This window comes from Vulpes lagopus, chromosome 8 (genome assembly GCF_018345385.1).
Source record: "Vulpes lagopus strain Blue_001 chromosome 8, ASM1834538v1, whole genome shotgun sequence".
Lineage (NCBI taxonomy): Eukaryota > Metazoa > Chordata > Mammalia > Carnivora > Canidae > Vulpes > Vulpes lagopus.
Genome location: NC_054831.1, coordinates 104,680,236 through 104,704,621, shown reverse-complemented (window position 1 = coordinate 104,704,621; position 24,386 = coordinate 104,680,236). Strand labels below are relative to the sequence as shown.

General features: G+C 47.1%; 1 protein-coding gene across 2 annotated transcripts in view; it reads right to left on the bottom strand.

Moving 5' to 3' along the window:
• Nucleotides 1-996: 996 nt before the first annotated feature.
• MAP1B (microtubule associated protein 1B) overlaps nucleotides 997-24,386 on the bottom strand; it is an 85,476-nt gene continuing 62,086 nt past the window's right edge. For both annotated transcript variants that reach the window (XM_041765923.1, XM_041765924.1), the window contains 4 exons: nucleotides 22,433-22,573; nucleotides 9,885-16,392; nucleotides 6,732-6,970; nucleotides 997-5,527 (listed from right to left, as the gene is read on the bottom strand). In XM_041765923.1, the coding sequence (XP_041621857.1) occupies nucleotides 5,372-5,527; nucleotides 6,732-6,970; nucleotides 9,885-16,392; nucleotides 22,433-22,573 (7,044 nt within the window). In that variant the 3' untranslated portion in view covers nucleotides 997-5,371. The remainder of the gene's footprint in view (nucleotides 5,528-6,731; nucleotides 6,971-9,884; nucleotides 16,393-22,432; nucleotides 22,574-24,386) is intronic.

The window sequence follows — 24,386 nt, the reverse complement described above, 5'->3', positions numbered from 1 at the left end:
ACAGCAACTTCCATCGGGACCAGTTGGGGAGTCATAGCATTCTGAGGCACAATCGAAGGCGGAAAGGAGCGCGTGTCACAAAGGGACATCCCCAGGACTCGGGACAGGCTGCAGGAGCCCTTCAAGGCCAAAGCATCCCCTCTGCAGACAGACAGGGCCAGGGCTGGAGGGCTCTGTTGAGCCTGGTGCGGGCAAATGTCCTGTGGCCCCTGGGGGGACTGAGATGCCAGGGCCCCCCCCCCACCTGCCCCTCTGAGCTGAGTGCCCCCCACCCCGACGTAACTTCTCCTGCTCCATTCGCCTGAGCTGTTGCCCCTGCCTAGAGTGTGCTTTCTGGCCGACACCGCGTGCGTGACACACACACCCAGCAGGCCTCAGCTTAGTCCTCGCTTGTGGTGCTTTTCCCACGTCCCCAGAGCCCACCCTTGAGTTCTGGGAGCCCTGGCACCGCAGCGGAGGGCAGCCCTTAGGCTTTGTTTGCCTCCACAGGTCCCCACAGGACTAGCCACTGCCGGGTGTAGAGCGAAGGTCGTGGGTGCGGGGAGCCCAGAAAGTCCGTCCTGGGAGGGATCACCCGGCTTGACCATCGTGCCGAGTCCTCTCATGTTAACAGGGAAGTAAAGGAGCTTCCGATGGATAGAGGGAGGTCAGGCAGCCGGCTGTGGCGGAGCGAGGGTTGAGGCCTGGTTTTTGCTTTCTGTAAGAAACCCTCCCTACCCTCCTTCATCTACACTGCTGTGCTTACTCGTTCCGGTCTCCTTTACCTCCCAGTTTCTGCCCTTAGACTCTCCACATGCTCTAGGGGTGGGTTAGAGACGGTAACGACACAGCAGTCATCGGAGGAACACAAGGCCCTCTGCCAAAAGCCAGGGAGCCACTGAAAAAAACACAATCAGCCCTCGTGGACTCGTTCCCCCGCCCTGGGGGGCAAATCCCAACTCCCCATGAGCCCAACTCAGTGCACAAAACAAAGGACGACACAGCACACAAGAGAACTTTTGCCACTTTTGTATTTTATTGTGGAACTGAGTTTTTTTTTTTCTTTTACATCAAATATCCTCAATGGAAGAGGGGATATTGCACACAAATATCATAAAAGCACTACATATTACTTTCACTGAAAACTAATTTTCTACATTAGATATGACTGGATAGGATAGAAGTGATGCAGGATTATAAGACATAATACCATACACAGCTGCAGACTGACACAAACACCATTCAGAACAAGAGAGAGGAGTGGAGGTGCTTCTCAACCGGGCTCAAGACCACTTCTTTCCGGGGCCGGAAAGAGAAGGGCTGCATGCAGCGCGGGTAAGCACGACTCAGAACGGCTGCACGGTGTTCTGGAAAGGGCAGCCCGGTCTTGATGCCTCATCTTGATGGCTCCTGTTTGGGGAGCTCCAAACGAGTGCAGAGAAGCTATTTATTTATTTTTCCCTTCCTTTTCAGTTTTTGATGCTGCCTTTTAAATTAATAAAGTCAGTTTTTTTTAATAGTCAATAGTTTTAATACCAGGTGAATAACCTAATTGCTTTCAAAGAAATGCTCATCCCTAGGCTGCTTTTGGTGTGTTGTTCAGTTGGTTAGAAGATAAAAGCTTACAGTTCCTTTCAAATGGAAACAAATCTTTTCTTCTAAAATCCAAAGCACAAAAAAAAAAAAAAAAAAAAGTCATTAATCTAACTCACAATACCATTACCGAGCAAGAACCTCCTGTGACAGGTGACTAAAGAGAGGCAAGAAAAGCAATTTCAGAATCGCAGAGCAGCTCCTGAGAGCTGAAATTTGGTAATAGAGAGAAAAATGGAAGGTGGTAGATTTTCATTAGCAAATGATTGAATCTTATTAAATGAGTATTGAAAAGCTCCTAAACTGCATAAGCTATTGGAGACACTTAAAACATTCATATACACTGGGGAAACCATTCACTAGAATATGTAAGGTCTTAAAAAAAAAAAATTTTTTTTTTTTGAACTCCATGGAAAATGGTGTTGGGGGTGGGGGAGGGGGTCAGTCATTGTATCCAGTCCCACCACAAGACTGAGAAAGCATGCATGGGGGTTGGGTTTTGAGAAAGGGGATAGAATTCATTAAAATTGAAAGTGGAGGATCACCTCTAACATTTAGTCTCTGTAGAATTTTTGCTTAAGAATACTACCAAAAGTTCATGATCATGAGTGCCCTCTCGATGGAATCTCATCATTGAAACAGAGCGTAAATTCCTTTCACTCGAATATTCAATCTGTACAACTGGATTAAGTAATCAGTATGAATAAAGCTCCTAGAAGTCTGTGTCCATCTTTAGCCCTCACCATGAATGTACACGGTACATTGTCATGGCTGTTACTAAACCAATTGTGTACTTATGGAACTAGCAAAATTAGGTTAGTCACACAGGTAGGAAAGGTGTCTGGAAGGACAGGAGGAACCTGCAATGCAAATCTCGACTTTCCTGGTATATTCCAGCTCTGTGGTCATCACTGAGAACAATGGATGGAAAAAGGTACTGATACATTTCATAGGAAAAAGAGCCAGCTGACCGGTGTCAGCTTTTGTATATTTGTCCCATTAAATCCCATAGCAAAAAGAAAAGAAAAAATAAAGGAGTAGGATAGAATGGTTCTAATTGAAGACTGGCTATAATTCTCCAAGATGTTTGTTGGTTTAAAGGCAAAATAATGCACATGTTAAGTAAATTGAATTTGGGAAATTGGAAAATAATTCCTTCTTCTATCAAAGAAAAATCAAGCAGAGGTCTGGATTTGGCAAGAAGGCTGGAAATCAGTTTCTCTTCCCATGTATTACGTGGACACAACCAACTCAGCTTAATAACTAATCAGTAAATAATTATCATGAGTTCTCTTAGGTTGTCTCATAAAAGAAGTCTGAAGTAGGTAAGTTTATACTCAATAAAATCCATTTTTGTCACCTTGAGTTTTCCATTTTCTGTTAATTTTTTGTACCCTTTATCAATGTGTTGTTCTTAAGGACTCTAAAGAAATGGGGTAATAAATAAAAGCTGCATTTCTAGAGAAGCCTAAAAAAAATAGAATATTAATTTTTTTTAAAAAAATTAAAACATTTGAAAAATGTAATTCACAGCATTAAGTAGACTGCAGAGGTCCTCCACGAGGGGACCCTGAAGAAGCATTGTTTAAACCCTCATAGTCGTTAGCAGTGCAAAACACACACTTACCAGACAAAAATCAACTAAAATGTTAATCTTGAAATAAATAACTAACATAGAAAATAAAATGAGGTCACTGTTCACTACTCCGTGGATCTTAAGAGTCTGCAGGAAACACAACGTGACAGAGCACAGCACAGGTGTCACTGAGAAGTTTGCCACATCTGAACACTGGGCGCATCGATCTGCAACTTGGAACTGGACGTCCGCTTAGACATGATCTGGTTTCCGGATTCATAGTTCAATGACGACAACGATGGAAATGATGTCTGAACTCTACGGGATGAATCGTCGGAGATGGGAATTCATTTGCTTTCAGTGAATTATTTCTCTTACTCCCCCCCCCCCAAAAAAAGAAAGAAAATCCCAAAGCAAATTTTTGCTAGGGTTCTTTGAACTTGCCTTGGCTCTTCTACCTCATGGTTCAAGATCCTGAAAGAAGTATGTGGAATACCACAGGGTGACGTTAAAGGCCTGGAAAAGTAGCCTACCATGCCATTCTCCCCCACTCTCAAATAACACGTACTCAGATTTTTACGTTAGGGGGGACCAGGGGGTGGGAGGTATCACTATTCCTGGTAGTTATGGGTTTTAATAAATATTATTACTGCGATATCAGACTTCAATCTCACCAGAACTTCAAAAAACATTTTTTTCTTTTTTTGTTTTTGTCTTACGAAGGACTTGGGGGAAAAGAAAAAGGCTATCACTTGAAATTTTCTTTGCATTTTCCTGTAAATGAAAACATTTGTTAAAAAGTTCATCTATGAAAAGTTCTCACATATCTAAAAAAAAAAATTCTGTACACTTGTTCCCATGATGCTGAAATTAATGGAAAATTAAAAAAAAAAGAAAAAAGAAAAAGCCAATGTAAGACAAAGGAAGGTAAATACTGTACACTTGCCGAGAAACCTCTTCCACCATAAGATTCACTGTTTTCCCAGTTCTGATCATAGAAGCCATTTCAATCTTGGAACTTGCCATAGTAAAGAAGCTACAAAAGGCTCAACTTGTTTGGCTGAGGGGCCATGGGCGCACCGAGGTGGTATTCAACACGCATGACTCAGCATCAAACCGCTGCACCGATCAGATCAGCTTCTAGGACCCCCACACGCGCACACACTTGCTCCGTGAACTGGAGTATCTATAATCCTACACGGATGTTTTATAAACTTGCGGTCTCACGTTAAAAAATAAGTGCATCAAGTATCTTTTGTACATTCAAGTCACTTTCTAAGGCAAATTGTCTACCGTATGTACTCCCAACCGCTTTGGTATTTGCTTGTTAATCGGGGTGGACTTGGGTGTTTCCGCATGCAGGTTAAGTGACTCCGAGTGGACTAACTGGGTGGACAAATGCTGGGAGCATGCCTTAGATCAATCTACTCGTGTGTCTGAAGAGTCTGAGAGTTCCGAATGGGGTTCAAACCACTCGCTCTTCCAGTCTGCGCTCTCTATATCATGTCGGTGCGCAGCCTTCAAACTGAAGGAGCTTAATTAAGGCGTGAAAAATCTCACATGCCCTCAGAACAAGTTCTGTTCCCTTCTTTGTTTCCTTTCGGCTAACTCGTTCTAGAAAATTGAGACCCTTTTTGATGCCTCAGACTGACACAAGTTGAAAACTTTGCCTATGTAGACTATAGAATACAGGCTGCGTGAGAAAACGCGGCCCTAAGTGCTGGTTATTCCCTCCTCCTTACCCCACCTCGCTCTGTCTCCCTCTCTCTGGGTATCTCACCAGCACTCTCTACCATTACCTCTCCTTCTCTTGCATTCTTTTCCTTTCTCATTCTCCCTCTCTCCTGTGTTCTCTCTCATTGTGCGTGCGCGCGCTCTCTCTCTCTCTCTTTCTCTCTCTCTCTAAGACAAATGCCTCTACCTAGCGGAAGTCAGTTGGGTTTGCTAGTGCATGGTTTCCAAATGTTGAGCAGAGATGAACTGGGGTGGGTATTTTTGCAGTAACTTGAACCCTACTGTGGGAATACTGTTACTTCCCTTAGCAAATCAGCGAAAACTAAGAAATATTAGTGACTTGCATCACCATGACACAGTATAGCGTTTGGCAGGTAACAGTTCAGTGACTTATTTAGATGAATTGACTCTTTAGAAAAGGTGGCGTTTCAAATTGAAGAATTTCTGGAAACAAAGTTCAAATCCTGTGGTGTAGCTGGTCTTGGTTTTTTACAGTTCAATCTTGCATGCAGGGAAAGATTCATCTTGCATAACCACTGTGCTGCTGCTTGCTAAGACCATGATGTTGAGGTCCTGTTGTTTCTCGTGGGTCTCTTGGTACCATTCCCTCATCACTTCTGAGTCATGAGTAGGGATCAGGGTTACCTGCAGGGAGACAGAAAATAGTTGGTCAAGAGCAGAGCCAGAAACCAGAGGGAAAAAAGTAGAACAATAAGGCTATGAGTAAGACCATTCAAAGGAGGGTGAGAAGTGGGCAATTTCCTACTTTTTCTCCAATATGAAGGATTTTTCAACTTATATTTTCTAGGAATCAAAGCAGCAATGAATTAAGGTTTTCTGGGAGAGTTGAAGACGAGGACCAAAAAAGACCTCATGACCGGTCAATCAGTTCATCTACATTCACCATCAGGTGTTCAAATATTCAGTGTTAAGAAGGGCTTCCGTGCAGGTGAGATCACTTATATTTCCTATCACCCAGCTGAGCAATTTTGCATGAAAGATACTGTGTATTGAATCCAAGGAGCTTTAGTTATCATTGCTGCTCCATTGTGTGTAACTGATACTTCATCCTGAGATTAAAGATTTGTATCCTTGTGTGTGTGGCTGGGAATGGTGGAGTGGCTGGCTGGTGGCTGGCTGGTGGCTGGCTGGCTGGGTACTGGCTGGAATGGTAAAAATTCCATCTACTATTTATTAGGAGGCTACCAGGTGTTTCTCATGAGCTGTAATATGCTTAACTAGCAAATAATTCTATTTAATATTATGCAGTTTACTAGGTGACTGCAAAACCACGGGTAAAACTGAGATAAGCAAAGATTCACAGCCAAAATAAGAGAGTGGTTCATAGCCCGTTTATGATGTTTGGGAGCTAGGAGGGGTCCTGTTGGGGACCATCCTCAGCAATGCTCCTGCGGGATTTCACATCGACAGGTGATTTTCTAAATGGCTGGATCTCTTGATTTGGTCACATTCATGAAACACAAAGGAGAAAAGACAATTCCTTTGAACAATCTCCTTGTTCTCACATGGAAATATCATTCTGATTCATACATAAATATCCTTGGTATATTAGGGGGAAGGGCAAGGCATCTTGGGCCTGTTTTGTAGATAAGTGAATTATGCCTTAGGATGGTAAGGCTATGATTGTTGGTGGTGCCAGGAATAATATTCTAGACTTATCTTGTGTGTGTGAATCCACTTTGTCCTCAAGATATTTCACGTGTAAGAGACCCATGGGGTACCCCATGCGGATCCATAATCACACCGGTGGTTCTTTAAACATGTTTCCTTCCCTCTGCCTCTGGACACAGCTCCATGTGTGGTGTAGACACTGTCCCGGGGCTCTTACCTGCATGTTGCTGCCCCACTGGGCTTTCCCTTCCAACAAGGCATCCAGGACAGCCCGGCTGGGCTCCTCAGCAGCAGGGTCATTCCCACTCACCACGTAGTAGGATGACCTCACTCTCTTGAAAAACTCGACATCAACATTCTTACTATTGCTGTGATTGGGAATATAGCACAGGTCCAAATACACAGGGGGGCCTGGAGGCACAGCTGAGGGCTTGGAGGGCTTGGTGGTTCCTGGTCCTTTGGCAAATAAAGAGAAAAGCCAGGGTCACAGAAATGCGAAGAGACCCACTGGTCTGATACTCCTTCCCTACTTATCCCCAAAAAGGTCCTGCAGGACATGCAAAGAGTATACTGGGCATTTCCCTCTCTCTCTTGTAAAGGGCAACTGGAGAAAAAAGAACATGGCTGTTTACCATCTTAGCAGGAGAAACAAAGAATGGGATTGTTTCCCTATGTGGACAACCCATTAGAAAGAAAAAAGAATTCCAAGGCCTTCCTAAACTATGGAACTAGAGAGCCCTACTCCTCCTAAAAGAGCTGCCAACGTGCATCCTAATTTGAAAAGCGATCTAAGAAACATTTTTTTTTTTTTTTTAAAGTCAGAAGGAAGACTCTGCGTGTGGTAAACCACAGTGGAGCTACGTTAGCCATCCATGTTAGGATCTCATGTGATAACAGTTCTGCCGATAGCAGAATATTATACCCCAACATTTGACTTAGCAAATGGCTCAGATATAAACTTCCTCTGACCTCCAAGGCCCCCAGAACTTGGCCTTGTTCATAAAGTGACGAAACACTGCATTCTGTCCTAGCACGGTGCTCTGGAAAGGCAGACATCTCTCCCAAGGCAAGCTAGCTACCAACCTTGGACGAGAAGATGGTTCAGAAAGGCAGCTTTGGCTAACCACTCAAGACCTATCAGACCAGGGAAAGGGGCATCTGGCCCCTGACATTCCCGGTCTAAATCAGAAAGCCCAGGCCAAGTCAAGATTCGGATTAACTCAGAACTTTCCTGGCACCTTGTCTACTGAGTTGGCTTTCTGAGTTGTCCTGGCTAGAGGGTTTAAACTTTTTGGAACATTCTTAGAACTGGCATTCTAAGGCAGTGGTGCTCCAACCTAGCTGGGTAGTTAGCATCACCTAGCAAGCCTGATACTGATGCCCCAGTCCCACACCCCAGGGTCCAGCTTCACTGCTTTAAAAGCATCCCAAATAATGCTAATGTGCAGTCGGTTGAGACCGCTGCTGTAAAGTCATTTAAAATATCAGCTGGATCCTACATACTTAATCCTCTTTCCTTTCTCCATAGGATAAAGGCTGTCACCACAGAGTCAAACCACCAGCGAATTCTACAACTGTCCAGTTTTACCTTTAGGAGTGGGGGAGTCACGAGAATCAGCCAAACTGCTCTTTGGATCCACTAACTCATTTTAATGAATAACCAGCCATTTTAATGAATCTGAGCTACAAGGACTCAAAATGTCCATATTTGGGCCTACCAAACCAATTCTTACTAATCGCAGGAGTCCGTGAACTACCGTCCTAACAATTAAAAATGGCCACGGCTTTGCCTGGCGCGCTCCATGGCAACCATCAACACCAAATGAACGTTGCTCAGACGTAATAGAGAACTGACAGCCGTTGGCAAAGGTTGGTTTTAAAAATCACTTGATAATGCGGTTTTGTTGTTTTAGAAATCTATTGGAAAAGTACCTTCAAGGTAAATTCAAATTAACTCCTCTTTATTTGTTTCTTGGCCTTAAAATTAATCTCTTTAAAGGACACCAAAAAGAGAAAAATGTCTTAAAAACCCCCATTATGTGGGCTAGAGTGGCTATATTTGGCAAGTTTGGTAGCAAATTTCAGTTGGTTTTTATCTGTTTGAAAGGATTTCATGTTTTCTCCCAAGTGCAGGTCAGTTGCCAACTCTTTCAGACCAAGAGATTCATTATCTGGTGGTTTTCCATTAATTCTAAGCGTGAACAAAATAATTTTGTTTTCTGCATGCACATACAAAGGAAATGTGATGAGAACGCAGGCTGGAAATTGATCCTCCATGTTGCTCAAAGTAAGACTTTGCAGCTATAAGTGATAGTTCCTAAAATGCACTGAATTTGAGAGTCTCAAGTTTCATCAATCAGATTTTTCCCCAAATAAATGAGAAATGTTATTCAAATTATTTTTTGCTGTACATGTTTGGGTCAATTAATATTACTCTGTGAACTGAGGTCTGAAATCCCTAATTGACTACTTAAAGCAAATAAAATGTATTAATGGAAATCCCTGTGATTGGTTTGAAGCAAAGAAATAAAGCCGGGCCATTAGAGACCTGTTCCATCAAAACCCCAAGTCATTGCTGAGAACCTAATGAATAAGGGAATTAGGACCAAAACAGAAATGATCAGAAGTCAGGGATATCTCCTTCTAAGTGAATTTCAACCCGAAATAAAGGGGGAGGGGGATAAGAAGAGCCTTTGATGCTTTTCTCTCAATTTGAACTGGGGACTGGTCAACTGAAATTATGATAGTAATTGGCCAATAAGAAAACAGAGCACTGCCTTTAATGTGGACGTAGCTCTAGCCTGGCAAGTTGTTTTTTGTTTGTTTGTTTTTTTCTGATTCTTAATTTTAAATGTTATAACTTCAAATTTGAAAATGTTATAATTTTACTTTAAAATTTTTTTATAAAAAACTCGAATGTAAATCTTGAGCCTACACTGGTCACGCCAAGCTTGGCTTGGCACTCTGGTTCTCCCTAAGCCTTTGGGAGCTCCTGGACTGTCACCTTGGCTTGGTTCTGAGGCCAGGGTGCCTGAGGCTAGTGCCAACACAGTCCTCCGGAGGAGCCTGAAACACACATCCTTGGTTCTGAAGGTTTAGAACAAGGCTGTGGTTGCTGTGTTGCAGGATGGAGCAAAGCCAGGAAATCGTGCCTGGTGAACACGAGCTGCTCCGGGCCACATGCCGCACCAGCCTCAAGCCTACGTCTACGCCAGGCTGAGATCCATGCCTTCGGCAGAAGAGAATAGTTAAAGGGACGGGACTGTGGTACTCTCTCATCTTCCCAGTATCAAGCCACATGGAAATTCAGAGGCTCCAGGCAAAGTGGAATAGTTGTGGCCCACATCGGGGTGTCAGCCCTTCTACCTACCTGCAGCTGCAGTCTTTACCGATTTGGATGTGGAGGCGTTGGCGGCATTCTTGGTGTCCTTGTCTTTCTCCTCCCCACGTGCAGCTTTGACCTCAGGAGTGGTAGTGGTTTTTGTTGCCTTTTCCACGGATTCCTTCTTCTTAGGAGAAGCTACTCTGGACACCTTATCTGAGGATTCTTTCAAGCCCCCTGGTTTGGGGGAAGCTGCAGAGGGCTTAGACTTCCCATCACTCTTTTTGACAGGTGACGACGACTTGGTCTTTGTACCCGGCTTTTTGGTTTTGGTCTTCTCTTTCAGGTCTTTCTTCAGGGCTTTGCCCAGGTTCTGCTCAATAGCCAAGGCCTCTGGGTCCATCATGGACACGTCAGGGTGGCGTGGAGAAGGGCTTCGGTCCTGCATGGGGGCAGGAGGTGGGTCCATGTGTTTGTATGTGACGGTTTTGTCCGTGGGGATGGTTTCAGATTCATCTTCAGAGTCGATATTTGCATCTGCCGTGATGGAAGGGCACTCTTCGGTCTCCGGGGGGACATCAGAATCGGTCTGGGACGGAGCCGACTCGCTGACTGAGGTGGGAGGGGTTTCGTCACACTGTCGCCCCTGTGGCTTTCCTCCTGGAGGCGGTGGGGCACCCCCTGCTTGGGTGAGGGGCTTCTCGGATTCTTCAGTTGGCTCCTCACTGGCAAACCACTCAAGAGGATTGGGATTAATGAAGGAGGGCGAAAGTTCTGTCTTGGGATGCTTGTATTCACAGGAGGACACGAGGCATAAGTCAACATCCTGGCGGGCCTCTGAGGGGGACTTCTTTTCTGCAGTGTAGCACTGGTCTGAAGTCTCATAGGAATACGTCGCCGCTTGGGGGGTTCTGGTGATCTTCTCCGCCGTCTCGTAACAGTACGTGGAAGCATCAGGGGCTCGTGTAGCTGTCGTAGACGCCTCATAGGAGTAGCTCTCGGGCTCAGGGTAACTGGCAATCTTCTCAGTGGTCTTGTAAGAGTAGCCGGAATCCCCAAGTGCGTGGCCAACATCTTCAGAGTCATCATAGCCATTGCTGATGTCATCCAGGAGCCTCCTAGACCTCTCAGTCTTTTCATAGCTGAAACCACTCACTTCGGGGGTCCTCATGGTCTTCTCACTTGTTTCATAGCTGTACTCCGCCTCTTCAGGGGTCCGGGTGGTCTTCTCGGCAACGTCATAGGCATAGCCACCATCTTCAGGAGTCTTGGTGGTCTTCTCAGTGGTCTCGTAAGGGTAGCTGCTGTCACACGGCGATTTTGTGGTTCTGTCTGTCTTCTCATAGTAATAGTCACTCACGTCTGGGGGCCGGGTGGCTTTCTCATAAGACTCATAGTCGTAAACTTCTTCATCTGGGGACCTGGTTGTCTTCTCGGGCTTTTGATAGGCATAGCTGAAGTCACCAGGCGTTTTCCCTCCACTGTCCTCCACACCGGACGAGGTCAGATCTCTGTTCAAGGCTAGCTGGTGTTGCATCGTATCGAATAACATCGAGGCACGGAAGCCATAGGGCTCTGCAGATGCGGCATCCATCGGTGGAGGAGAGGAAGTGTGGCAAACTGCTATGTTCTCTTTGACGGCAGAGGTAGAATCTGAAAAGCTGGGTGAATACAAAGGAGAGGACTCTCTTGGGGTCAGTGGAGAGATATCAGATTTTGGTGAGAGCTTCTCTCCTTCTAGACTTTGCACTTTTTCTGAGGTGAGTGAGGCATATAAGGATATATCTCTGGGAGGAACGACATCGGATAGGGTGTCTTCTTGGAGAGGAGACGCTATCTGAGAGGGGGTGTGTGCTGAAGAGGTGGATGGGGAGGCCTCAACCTGAGACACTGAGATGAGCTCCGAAAGGTCATTGTCTTGGGTGTAGGAGGGCTCCTCCATCGGTGGTATCTTATGTGATAAACTCGAGTCCTGAATGTCGGAAGGACTGTAATCCACTTCGGTTGGCCCATTTTCAGTGATGTGAAGCATACCTGCACCCACTGTAGGGTGATCTGGGGACTGTCGACTAAAGTCCATTGCCAGGGAGTGCTCAGGGGACTCCTGGCCAAATTCAATAGACATTGAGGACTGTTCAGACCTGTGATCTTGGACTGGTGTCCTGGATTTGGCGGTTTTAGGGGAGAAATCCGGTGGAGAAATTGACATTGGTCTTGGACATTCCTCTTTAGATGGAGACATCTCTGTCTCCTGGAAAGTAGTCGGCGTTTGCACAACAGACACTGAAAGGGAGTCATCGACCTCTGTGGAATGTGGGGAGCCAACCTCGGCGTGCAGAGAAGGGGACACGTCATCTGTAGTGGGTTCTGGAAACGAGCTAGTAGCCACGGAGGCTGTGGAGACCGAGGCCACGCCCTCCATGTGAGAATACGTATCCTCCGCCACACCCTCATCCACCGGCGTAGCTGACTTGTCGGAGACTGTGCCTTCAGAAATGGACATCTTTGTGTCTTCCTTAAAAGACCCAAACTGGCTGACATCTATCTGTGTAGGAGACACCTCGCCCCCTAACTTCCTTTCATCCAAAGCCAGTCCAGATTGCGAACTCGTGACGTCGACATCATCGGTTTTCTTTTCTTGACCAAAGTCTTCCTTTATCGGTATAAAGTCTGTGCTTTTCCTTTCCTCTTTGTCTTGGAAAAGACCAGTAGAAGTCATGTCAGAAACTGGACTTATTTCATCAGCAAAGCCTTGTTTTCCATCCTTTCCCTCAAAGGGGCTCTCGGCGCCTCTGCCAGAAGCCTGGTCATCGGCACTCAGAAAGCCTTCGTAGGCAGATTCGGATCCAATGAGGGGAGGGCTCCGTAAGGGAGACAAAACTTTTTCAATAGGAGATTCCGAGTCGGGCACAGGTTCATCCATGGGGCTTATGGAAGCCCTTTCATTCTCGTCTTTGGCATCACTGAATTCAAAACTCACGGGAACTGCTTGTGGCTTTTCGATTACCTCTGTGGGGAGGTGCCCAGATTTCTCTTCAGTGGGAGACTGGTAGTAAGGTGTATGGCCAGCACTGCCGGTCGCAGACTGAGACGGAGACACCACCTCCAGGGTCTTCTCCTCGGGACTAGCACAATGCTCTTCGACTACTTGGGTCACCTCGGGAGACACGGGGGCTGCTTCCGCCTCTGCGGAGACCTGGATCTCATTGGGGGTCAGAGAAAAGTTCACGCTGCGTTCACCCAGCGGGGTCTTTTCTACGGGTGATGGAGGAGATGGACTCGGGGACGGGCTCTTGGGTGGACTAAGTTTTTCTTCTGAAACTGCTGAGATGGTGTCTCTGATCGCCAGCGTGGCACTGGCCTTCAGGTCTTTCTCGTCGGCGCAGTAAGCATCCCGCAGGGCAGACTTGCTAAACTTGTCCTCCTCCATAGAGGACGGTGGGGAGATGGTAGAGGCTGACGCGTTGTAGTCCTTCCCATCCGTGGCATCGGTTTTCGACCCTTCAGATAATCCGTTGAGGGACGCGACAGCGGGTTTGCCGTATTCCTGAGAATACAGCGAGGACTCGTATTTGGTGATGTTTACAAATTCTTGAGACGGGGACTCCGTCTCCTCGTTGTTGATTTCATCGCTCATCACGTCCCGAGGAGTAGACATCTCGTCCATCGGGGTGGGCTCACTGGAAATCTCGATGGTAGACTGAGTGTAGCCGGAGGTGGCAGTGAACTCTTCAGGCTGATCTTCTCGGTTCTCCTCGTCAGAAGCGGTGGCCTCGCTCTCCGAGCCGCCAGGGAGAGTCTCATCGTGAATTGAGGATGCAGGTTCTCGGGCAGGCGACTGGGCTCCCGGCTGTTTGATGGCCGAGGCGAGGAACCCATACTGGTCCTCGACACCGCTCGCCTCCGCCGCCTTGTCCACCACGGCCATCACATAATCTTCAGCCTCCGCTTTTTCCGGCTCGTATTCTTCTTCTCTGGCATCCTCAGCTCTGTCCTCCTCCTCACCCTCCTCCTCTGATTGTTCGGCTTCTCCTTTCTCCACTGCCTCGTCCATGTCTTCTTCCGCTCGGTCGTCTCCGCTGGCCAGAGACTCCCTCTTCTCCTTGACGTGCACATCGGCCTCAGCCTTGGCACTTTCCTCCTCCTCGGCGAGGCTGTGCTTGGAGGCGCTCACGCACACGGTTTCTTCCACGTCCTCTTCCGGCTCCTCGGCCTCCTCGGTCTCGGCCTTCTCTTCGTAGTCTCCGGTCTCTGAGGATTCCTCAAAGCCCGCTCCTTCGTCTTCAAACTTTTCAGTGTCCTCCACCCCCTGCTTCTCGACTGGCTCCAGCTCCTCGGGGGTCTGTTCACACTCGCCCTCGCCTTCGGTGGTGGTGATTCCCTCGTCGGGAGACTCGGCGGGCCCTTTGATGACTTCGGTCTCTTTCTGGAGGACATAGGCTTCGACGGGCTCGGCGTCCTTCAGCTTCTCCTCGTCCTCGATCAGCTCCAGCTGAGGCTTCATGTCTTTCGCTACGTCGACCTCTTCGGCCTTTAACTCTTCAAAGTCCTTGGTCAGATCCTCAGGGGAGGACATGAGGGACCTCTCGGCCTCGAGCTCTTTGGCCGGGCCGGCGCCTGCTGCTCCAGCTGCTGCCACGGCCACGGCGCCAGCCACCGAGCCAAGGGCGGCGGCCGCAGCTTCCGCCGTCTTGCCCTCCTTCTTGACGACCTTAACCTTCCCCTTCTCCTTTGGCTTCCCAGCAGCAACAGACTCTTTTTTGACCGCCTCTTCCTTCTTGGGTACTTTTGGTTTTAATGCAGTTGGTTTTTTGGCTTCAGAGAGAGGAGTAGTTGATTTCTTTGTGTCTTTAGGAAGTTTCTTAATTTCCTTTTTGGGTTCCTTTTCTTCTTTTTTAATCTCCTTCTTCTCCTCCTTCTTAACCTCCTTCTTGGCATCCTTCAGTGGGGTTTCTTTCTTAACCTCTTTCTTGGGTTCTTTTTTCTCTTCTTTCTTGACTTCTTTTTTCACTTCCTTTTTCACCTCTTCCTTTTTTGGTTTTTCTTCCTTCTTGATGGGTGTTTTGTCCTCCTTTTTAGCCACTTCTTTCTTTGGCTTTTCCTTCTCCTCTTTCTTTTCCTCAGATTTGGCCTTTGTTTCCTTTTTCACTGTCTTCTCCTTGGTGACTTTGGGTTTGACGTCTGTAGTGGGCTTTTCGGCTACCTCGGCCTTCACGGGAGGCAGCTCTTCTTTTTCTTTGCTGGGTACCTCCTTCTCGGTCACTGGGGGTTTGGTCTCTGTTTTTACCGGCTTGTCTTTTTTCACCGTTACCTTTTCTTTGCTTTCAACTTTGGGCGGCTTTTCCACATGATTAGCCTTGGTGACTTCAGGGGTTTCCTCTTTAGACTCCTTGCGTACAGATTTGCTCGGCAGTGGTTTTGCGGCTGGTTTCAGACTTTCTCGGCTGTCTGCTCTCTGTTTCAGCTTCACCTGTTTCACGGCTGGAGCCGCCACCTGGCCAGTTAGGTCCTTCTGTGTGGCCAGCGGCTGTTTCAGAAAGTCTAAATGTTTGAGCTTTTCCAGTCCTTCCAGGATATTGTATTGGGTGCTATTGCCAGGAAACAGGACTCGAATGATTTTCTCTGCAGGGTTTGCTGGATGCCACACGATCAAAGAGGAGACTGAAGTTAGGTAGGAAATTGGGATATCTATTTCTTGACCATTAGGCAGGATTAGTTCAGCCTTGTCTTTGTTGGTACCAGTCCACTGCTGCATAAAATACTGCATTTCCTTGCTGCTCTTGACTGGGTTAAGGACATACATCTCCAGTTTACCAACTCCCATTTTTTGGAAAAGAATGACAGGATCGATGGTATTGCCTACACTTCTGAAAAGAGGTTCTGGCTTCATGGACAACTTATTTAGGTACTGGAGAGTGAAGCAAGCTTCCTCTATGCTTCTCTTCATCTTGATGTTTGGCTCTGGATTTTTCAGATTTTCAGGTACATTGAGAAATACAACTCCTAAGTCAGGGGAGATGAGGTTTTTCATCCAGTCACTATTTGTGGTGGAGCCCTGGGACTGTTCTTCCTCGAGCTCTGCAATCTTCCGCTGTAGCATGCTGTTTATTCCAGGCAAATTGTCATCCCCAATGTGGGTGAGTAGGATGGAGTCCACTCGGTCCAAGTGTCGGATGAGCTTCCAGAAGCAGGATTTCCTTTCAGATCCTCCATTGATGAGCATATTGAATCCATTCACGGCAAACAATGCAGAATCACCCCTCCCTCCTGGAAAAATGTAACAACACGGCTTGGAGAGCTTTAGAAATCCCCCCGATGTGGGAGGTTCTAGGATATCAAAGGGAGATGGAACTTCCACTGATTCTGAGAGATACTCGGTAAACTCGGAAAGTCCTTCCATTTCTGGCAATATTGAAGCTGAGTTGAGTTTAATGTTGATGAAGTCTTGGAGATTGTGTCTGTCGAGATTGGAGTTCTTCCAATCCCCTTCTTCAGGACAGAACAGGGTTAAGCTAGCTTTGTTGGCAGGATGGGTGGTGCTCAGTAATTCCCCAATCTGGGATTTAAAAAAAAAACAGTAATAAGGGAAGAAAGAAAAGTTTTAAGTGACTGTCATCACCGATCCATTACTACACATCACAGGGTCAATGTGTGCACAAGGGCTGTCTTTAGAGAAGCTAGTTGGGTAAATGCAGAAATATTTCCATTGTGGTAGGTGATCAGCCTCCATCCTGACCTCTCCCACTACTCCCTTCTGCCTCAGCCACCACTCCCCAACCACCAGCACCTCCTCGGGAACCCCTCTAGCCTGCGTTCCTGCCCAGCAGGCCAACTCCACACCCCTGCTCCAGTTTAAGGGCCAGTGACCATCTGAATGAGCCACAGTGGTTATGAAGTATTCTGTATAGCACCACTAGGTGCCTGCCATGCAAAAACGGCCTTTAAACAATCACAGAGGAGGTGCCCATGTGAGTCATTTCACCACTTTATAAAATGTTTTCTTTTATTCCACTAGGCTTGACACACTAAAGGAGTTTAGATGCAGTGTACTAGTTGTTGACCACTTTTAGAATTTGGTGGATACAAAAGAAAAAAGTTTGATGTGTTTTTCTTCCCCCGGGAGACAGGAAGTTCTAGATTGCAAATCACTACAAAAAAAACTACTGGTTCTGGCATCTTTAAAACACCAGTGAATCATTTGGTGGATTCTCTGCAAACCCATATACTTTGATTAAAGTCATGATGATTCAAAAAAATGGATAATTTATCATGTGAGCAAGTGGCCATATTTGTCCCTTATTAGCCCATGTTTAAATCCACGGTGAGACATTCTACTTTCTCACACCTCCTGCTTTTCTCAGGGCAACCTGGTTGTGAGTAGCTAAGATCAAACTCGGCTCAAAACTTTTCCAACGCATAGGATGGGACCATAGGACGGGAAGGCAGAGAAGCAAATCATGATCAAAACAAAGACCGCAGTTTAATGAAAATGCTATCTTCTTTCTCACTGTGCATGATGGCCATATGTTAAATGGTCTTGGCTTACTACATAGTGAGGGAGAATCATGTCATCAACTCCAGTCTCCTGCCAGTTGCAGCACAGCTCATAAATCAGCCCAGAGTTCCAGTGAAAAGAGCTCTGCGTCTTTGATGGTTAACGGGGAAAGGGAAAGCAAAGACTTTGCTTGGCCCAGGCATCCCCAAGCCAGCAGGTCTGAACTCTGACCTTCCTGTATTAGAGTGGTTTCCTCCGTCTCATACAACCTCCTGGACACTAACATCCCGAGGCAACTAGTGTGCATATGTGTAGGGGGGTAATTTATAGAATCTGGGTTTTCCTACATTAGACTGCAGTAACATAGCCACTTGTGCTTTGTTGGTATATCTGTCCTACATTTTGTTTGAAGGGTCACAAAAGAGCAAAATAATAAATCTTGGACTTTGCTGTTTTCCCCCGACTTGACAATTTCCTATAAAAGGGAGAAGAATCAACTGTTTCGGAAGGTAAGACAACTGAAAAAGTACACCTCGGGGGAGCCTCTGCTCAGATAATCTGCTGAGCAAAGCAAACAGGAGCACCAGATAGAGTCTGTCATCCGATAATTAGCACAGACCCTCATCACCCATACTGTAGCACAATTAGGGTTCTCTCCATCCTTATTTTCATACAGAGTACGTGCACACTATCCATGCTTTATAATACATCTTAGGGGAGGAGAAATCTAGGAAAACCCAAAATGCTGTCTTTAATAATGAAATTTTAAAATTTAGTTCATTTCAGTTTTTAAAATTCCACCCCGAGGGGTGTGGCGAAAACCCAAAATGCTGTCTTTAATAATGAAATTTTAAAATTTAGTTCATTTCAGTTTTTAAAATTCCACCCCGAGGGGTGTGGCAGCTAAGGGTATGATCCAGCTATGTGTAGAGGGTATTAAAACACCAAGTTCAAGGAGAAGGTAAAAAAAATAATAATAATAAAAAAATAAAATAAAATCCTTGGGAATACCTCCCTAACTTTCCATCTTTTCATTTCCAGCTGGGAAGTTCCTATACAACGAAGGTAATGTGACCCCAAAAGAAAGCAAGTTTGCACAGAATTTTGAGGAAGTCAGGGTACTAAAAAACAGCAGAGAGCCTGGTGAATAGAAAACCATGGAATATAAGGGAAAGTGGAGAAGAAAGTCAGCACACGTTCCTTTTGGAAAAGGAAAATCTGGTCTCTCTGGAGAAGCAGCAGCATACTGTGCACGATGAAGCAGAGAGCAGAGCTAGAGAGAGGCCTTCGGGAAGGAGACAGATGGACTAGGAGGCACAACCGCCACAGTCTTGGAGCTACACCATGGAAACAGAGTCCCCGCTTCCCCGCATTCCCCGAGCCAGCTTCCAGGCCAGTGTACCCACATGCACACTGGGATGAGCGCCTCAGGCCAAAGACTACATCCTAAGAGAGCCCACTCAACCCACGCTTATGCAATGCACAGATGAGAGCAATAAGGAGGAGCCAGCAATGTTAGCAGGGGCCGGGAAACTCGTAAATCTCAGACTTGGAGACAGAGCCTTCCTCTAAAAGAGTTTGGAAGCTGTCATCATAGTAAATGGTAGTTAGAATAGCCCATTGTAGTAGAAGTTCCTCAACGGGAGGAAACACACCGTCTGTATCTCTGGATCGTTACGTGTGTTTCCCTGATACACCATCAGCTCCAGAGATGTTCATTAAACTGCACTGACACTGGCCACTTCGGTAGGTCCTGTCCTCCTGGGGTGGCTGCTCTGACCATGAACCTGTCAGTGCTTCTCAAGCACACGGATTGCTACCCTTCCCGTGTTCTTACAAATACAGATGAGACACATGACCGGAAGAACTATCGCCTGGGGGCAAAGACAGTCTTTTTTGTTAAATGTTAATGTCAAAATTCTAATTAAATGCAGGCATACTGGAAGAGGAAGGAAGATATGGGGAATAAATGACTTTACTGCAGATAATGAAATAAGATTTGAATTTCTAAACCACAGCCTACTCTAACTAGATTACCTTTTTGATTAGGTTACTTGCTTGAGCAATGAGGAAATACAGTGGACAATGTATCTCTGGGTTTTAGCAAGACATTTAACAAGATCTCTGAATGGGGCGATAGCAGAATTAGGTGGATTTGTAGCCAGTCATATAAATCCCGCTGCTTAGCATCAACCTGGACGGAAGTCTGCGATGGGATGCCTCAGGGCTCATGTGTGTCCTGTCGAGCACTGACTTGGATAAAAAATGGTAGAGACAGGCTTATCAAATCTGTGGGTGGCATGAAAATGGGAGGGATAGCAAAATGTGGGATGGAAGCATTAAAACATTCACAGGGGCCCTTGACATTGGGATGATGACGGCTGAGTCAACTCTTAACAGGATGGCACACCAAAGGGACACATGTAAGGGCCACTAAACCAGCGGGAGGGATAATGCAAAGGATTGGGAGATGCTGGCTTAACAGCAATATGCAGGGGGAAGACAGGGATTTTAGATGACAGTCAAATGGATTTATCATAAAGCTAAAGAAGCTTAAAATTCAAGGCTCCTCACTGTCAGGGTCCCCTCCCAAAGCCCTGTACTGAATCATTTTGTTTTCTTTTTCTGAACGTGAGCCCCTGATTTATATACATTACAGCACTCCCCCAAGCTGGCATCCCCTCCCCACTGACATTTAATTATGGATGTTGATGGTCAAAAGTTACTTTCAGACCTACTTAGTAGGTTGTATTGAAAACCACAGCATCCTAACCTGGTTAGAGACCCCTGGAGCATGGTGTCCGGTAGGAGTCATGACATTTTAAAGAAACTAGACCCAAACCAACCAACCAAACTGAAATTGCTGGCTCCTTCTCCTTGGCCATGAACCTCTAAACACTACACCTAAGCCCCGCTCTTCGAATACACTTCTTCCCGTAGATCACTTCATGTGTTTTTTAACATGCTGATGGCTTCCACACGTCTCCAGCCCAGCTGTTCATTCCCTGAGCCCCTGACTCATGCATCTAATTGTCAGATAAGGCCAAGGCCCTAAAACATGACCAAGACAACTCATGATTTTCCCCCATCCCTTTCCTGCCAACAGGTTTGAAGGACAGTGACCAGAGAACCTAAGAAACGTTGACTATTATCTTCTTTTATGAAGAACAGTGTGCAGAACTGAAAATAATTGATCTGAAGGAAAAAAAACAACTGGCAGTGCTGGTGAAGGGTGTCTGAGATATCAAGTGGAAAAGGGAGCATATTCCTTCCTTAAAGATACAAAATGAGACACATAAGGAAAAAAACTCTCTTCGAGAGAGACTGAAAAATGTCCCAGGAGATGTGACTTCACCGTCCTCAGGTTTCAGGGAGGAATGGCTTAGCCAGATGACTCTTTTAGCTGTAAGTTCTGGTTTTATAGTTGACCTCTGATGACAAAGATTCCTACAACCTGAAGCTTAAAATGCACTGGTAATTGTTATTTTTCAGTCCATTTATTTTTAGCTCTTTTTATTTTTTAAATGCATCATTTTTGTTTCCTAAATGGTATTTCTGGTTTCTCTGGAGCGACTAGCAGATATCAAGGACTGGATAAAAGGAACAAAACTAAACACCAATGACCTTAAAGGTCCCTTTGTTCCTGAGTCATTCTGTACTCAAACCCTTTCTCCAAGGCCACACACCGTAGGCAATGGCTCTAAACAGCTAGCGACCATGGTCTAGTCCAGTGACTTCCAGTCCTGTGGGCTGAACTCTAGAGGCCTTGGGGATAGGCAGATGACAAACTCTGGAGAAAGATGGACAAAAGCCCTCGTTTTGAAGTGGTAAAGATGGCACCAGCCATGAGTGCCCTTCCTGGGGGGAGGGGGGGCAGGGCTGTCTGCCTCAGGCCCCAGCTGACATCACACCTTCTGAAAGTAGGGACTTTAAACACTAAGTGAGTTGTTCCTTTTCACTGTTTTTCATTCCCCCCTCCCCCAGGTGGGTGGAAAGGTTGTTAAGTCACCTGGCCCAGAGTTTGAGTTTTCGAGAAGCCTCTAGGCAAGCCAAACAAAGCCGGGAGGTTTATTTACAGCTCTGGCCGGTGATGACAGGTACCCAGAGACTTTTCTGTGAAACCCAGGGCTAAGGAAGCTTAGATGCAGAAAGACGGCCTTTTGCAACACGGGAGACTGAGAGGCCACCAACTCAGTAAGTTCTCAGGAAGACGGCTTCAAGTGGAACGTGGAGACTCCTCCTGGGCACGCATCCCTGAACCCCTCCGTGTAGAAACCTGTCATCCATCCACCGTGGGCGGATGGGCCCGACCCCTAAGCTGATGGCCCCAAAAGGCCTAACTACCACACGAACAAAATGAAAGAGGCATGTTGTTTTCGAAAGAGAACCTCCCCCGCCGGGATACACCCGCAAGCAGAGATCACCAAATTCAACCCTTCAGTCTGATTTTACCAAATACCACTGATGCCACATGATATTCAACACCTCACATGCATCATCTTCGAATAAGATCTGTTCATTAGAAATACTAATGACCCAGGTTCAATCTGGCTACTTTAACCGTCTTGTTCTTGGGGCATGGATGTGCCCCATTTGGCTACATGCCTTCCTTTCTTGAGCCTTCTGTTTGTTGGGCTGCTCAAGCAGCCCAAGTTCAAACACCGGAACCAGGCATTAAAAAGTAAGAGCAAGCAGACCAGGAAAAGTACGTACAAATGATGAAGGACATGGGGGCAGGGAGATCCTACCCAAAGACGAAGAAATCTTCGGAGTATTCTTTCAGAGAAGGAGACCCTTGGGTTTTTTTTGGGGTTCTATCATCCCAAGTTTCTTTATTATTTTTGCCATCTGTGCAATACGGACTGTTCCAGTCCCCTCCACCTCATCCCCGGCACATTAAGAATGGCTCCAATTCATTACGGATGGGTGCCCCGAATCCTTTTGGTGCTCAGTCGTAGAACTACCAAATGTTGGATCATGCAGCTCTGTGTATTTCAAAGAATGTGTGACATCCCCTCCCCTCCAGCTCCATCCCCCGCTTTCAAAGTGGAGCCTGAGGCCACAACCAAAACCAAGGAACTGTGAAGCTTAGAGAGCCCACCTCTTGATCGGTGAAAATCTCTATGAAGTTCTGGAAGGAGAAAGAGCCGGACTGGAGAATGAGCTCTCCGGTATTCTCAAAGCACTGCCCGGTGAGCACGAGCAGCTTGTGTCGGGCAGCGTCCGTGATCATCAAGCGCACCTGAAACAAAGCACAGGGAGCAGGACGTGAGCCACGCGCCGCCCCCACCCGCCACCCCACGCTTCGTGCAGGGCTGGCCCTTGTCAGGCTCCACATCCGTTGCCCACCAAACCCATCCGTCCCCCCCGGGGAGGCGGACAGAGCCAAGGCTGTGGTCATGCGGTCAGCTGGCCCACAAACGCCACGTTCCATGTTCACGACAACCAAGCCACGAGTGGGGCCTGACGTCCTCCTAGATTCCTCGTCCTTCTCACAGCAGCCTGCACCGCTGAGTCACTGGCTCCACAGCCGTGTCTGCTAGCAGCCCGCGGTCTGTGAGGCTCAGGGAGGTCCCACAGGCTGAGTCACCAAGCGCAGCCCCGCTCCCCCGGCTGCTGCCCCGGGAAGCAGAGGTTTCCACAAGGGTCCCCGGCCAGCCCCTCCCTCGCAGGACCCCTTTCCTTCCACGCCACCCAGCAAACTCGCAGCTCCTAACACCATCCCCACTAGGATCAGCAAGGTGCCTGCCACTGAACACGAACAAAGGGCTCCCCCTAAATGGGAATCTTTTTTTTTTTTCTCCAAATGAGAATCTTTTAAATAGAAAGGTTTTGTAAATGGTTTGCACGAAAGGACTCTCTGTTCTTTGAGTGGCAGGAAGCCAGCCTGTCCTTCAGCAGAAACGCTGCTCCAAGCACCAAGGTACTGGTTCTGAGCACAGCTCGGCTCAGCACAGATCCACTGTCAGGCATCATGCTGACACCAAGGGAGGGGGATAAAAGTAAACAGGACATGACGCATGGCACCCAAAGACCCCAAGTTCCAGTCCAGGAAGCACCTGGCCCCAAGAGTCCCATCTGCTCCACAAGCAAGCATGCATTCCTTGAGGGAATCCTTTATTTTTCCTTTCCCATTTCAAGTTGTCTTTACTTTCTGATTCTGTGAATTAGACCCCCGTTGGCCTCAACCTTGCGCCTTCATGGATTATCAAAGAGGCCCTGCTGACCTGGAGCCGATGGAGGTAGGATCACGACAGGCTCCGTAATGATCGCCAGGAAGTAGAAGCGACCCACTCTCCATCAACCGATACATGAATAAACAAAATGTGGTGCATCCACATCATGGAATAGTACTCGGTGGTAAAAAAGGAATGGCGTACGGATGGAGGTCACCGTGTGGACAACTCTTGAAAACATTATGCAGAATGGAGGAAAGCCACACACAAAAGCCACCTCCCGTGTGATTCCATCATCCAGAGTACTCGGAAGGGCCAAACCCACAGGGGCACAAAATTGATTGGAAGTTGCCAGCAACTGGGAGGAATGGGGCGTGTTGGCTGACGGGCTCGGGAGTTGTAAGGGGTGGCGGACACGCTGTGGGACAGACAGTGATGATGGGCACGCGGCTTTGTAAGAATCCTAAGAACCGATGAATCACACGCTTCAAAAGGTGCATTTTATGGTATGGGAATTAGAGCCGAATTTGTTGAAAGAGGTTCAGAGCAGAGGCGGCAGGGGAGATGGAGCTAACGGAGGCCCTGCGGGCCGTGGCCCTTCCGTGCACGAGGCACGGCATCCCGAAGGTGCTCAGCCTGATCCAGAGCTGGGCAGAGGGAGCGACCGCACTTGCTCCCACCTAGGGGCCCGGGGCTCTGGGACTCAGTTCTTAGCCTACCGTCCTCCCTGAGACCCCAGCCATTCTGGGCAATAATTCCAAACACCAGTGACGATACATGAAGAAGAGCCACCGGCACGGGTTTCAGTGGTCACAGCCCCAGCCCCGTGGCGGGTGGGCCGTGGGGCTCCTCGGCACCCTGCGGGGCTGTCCTGATCCC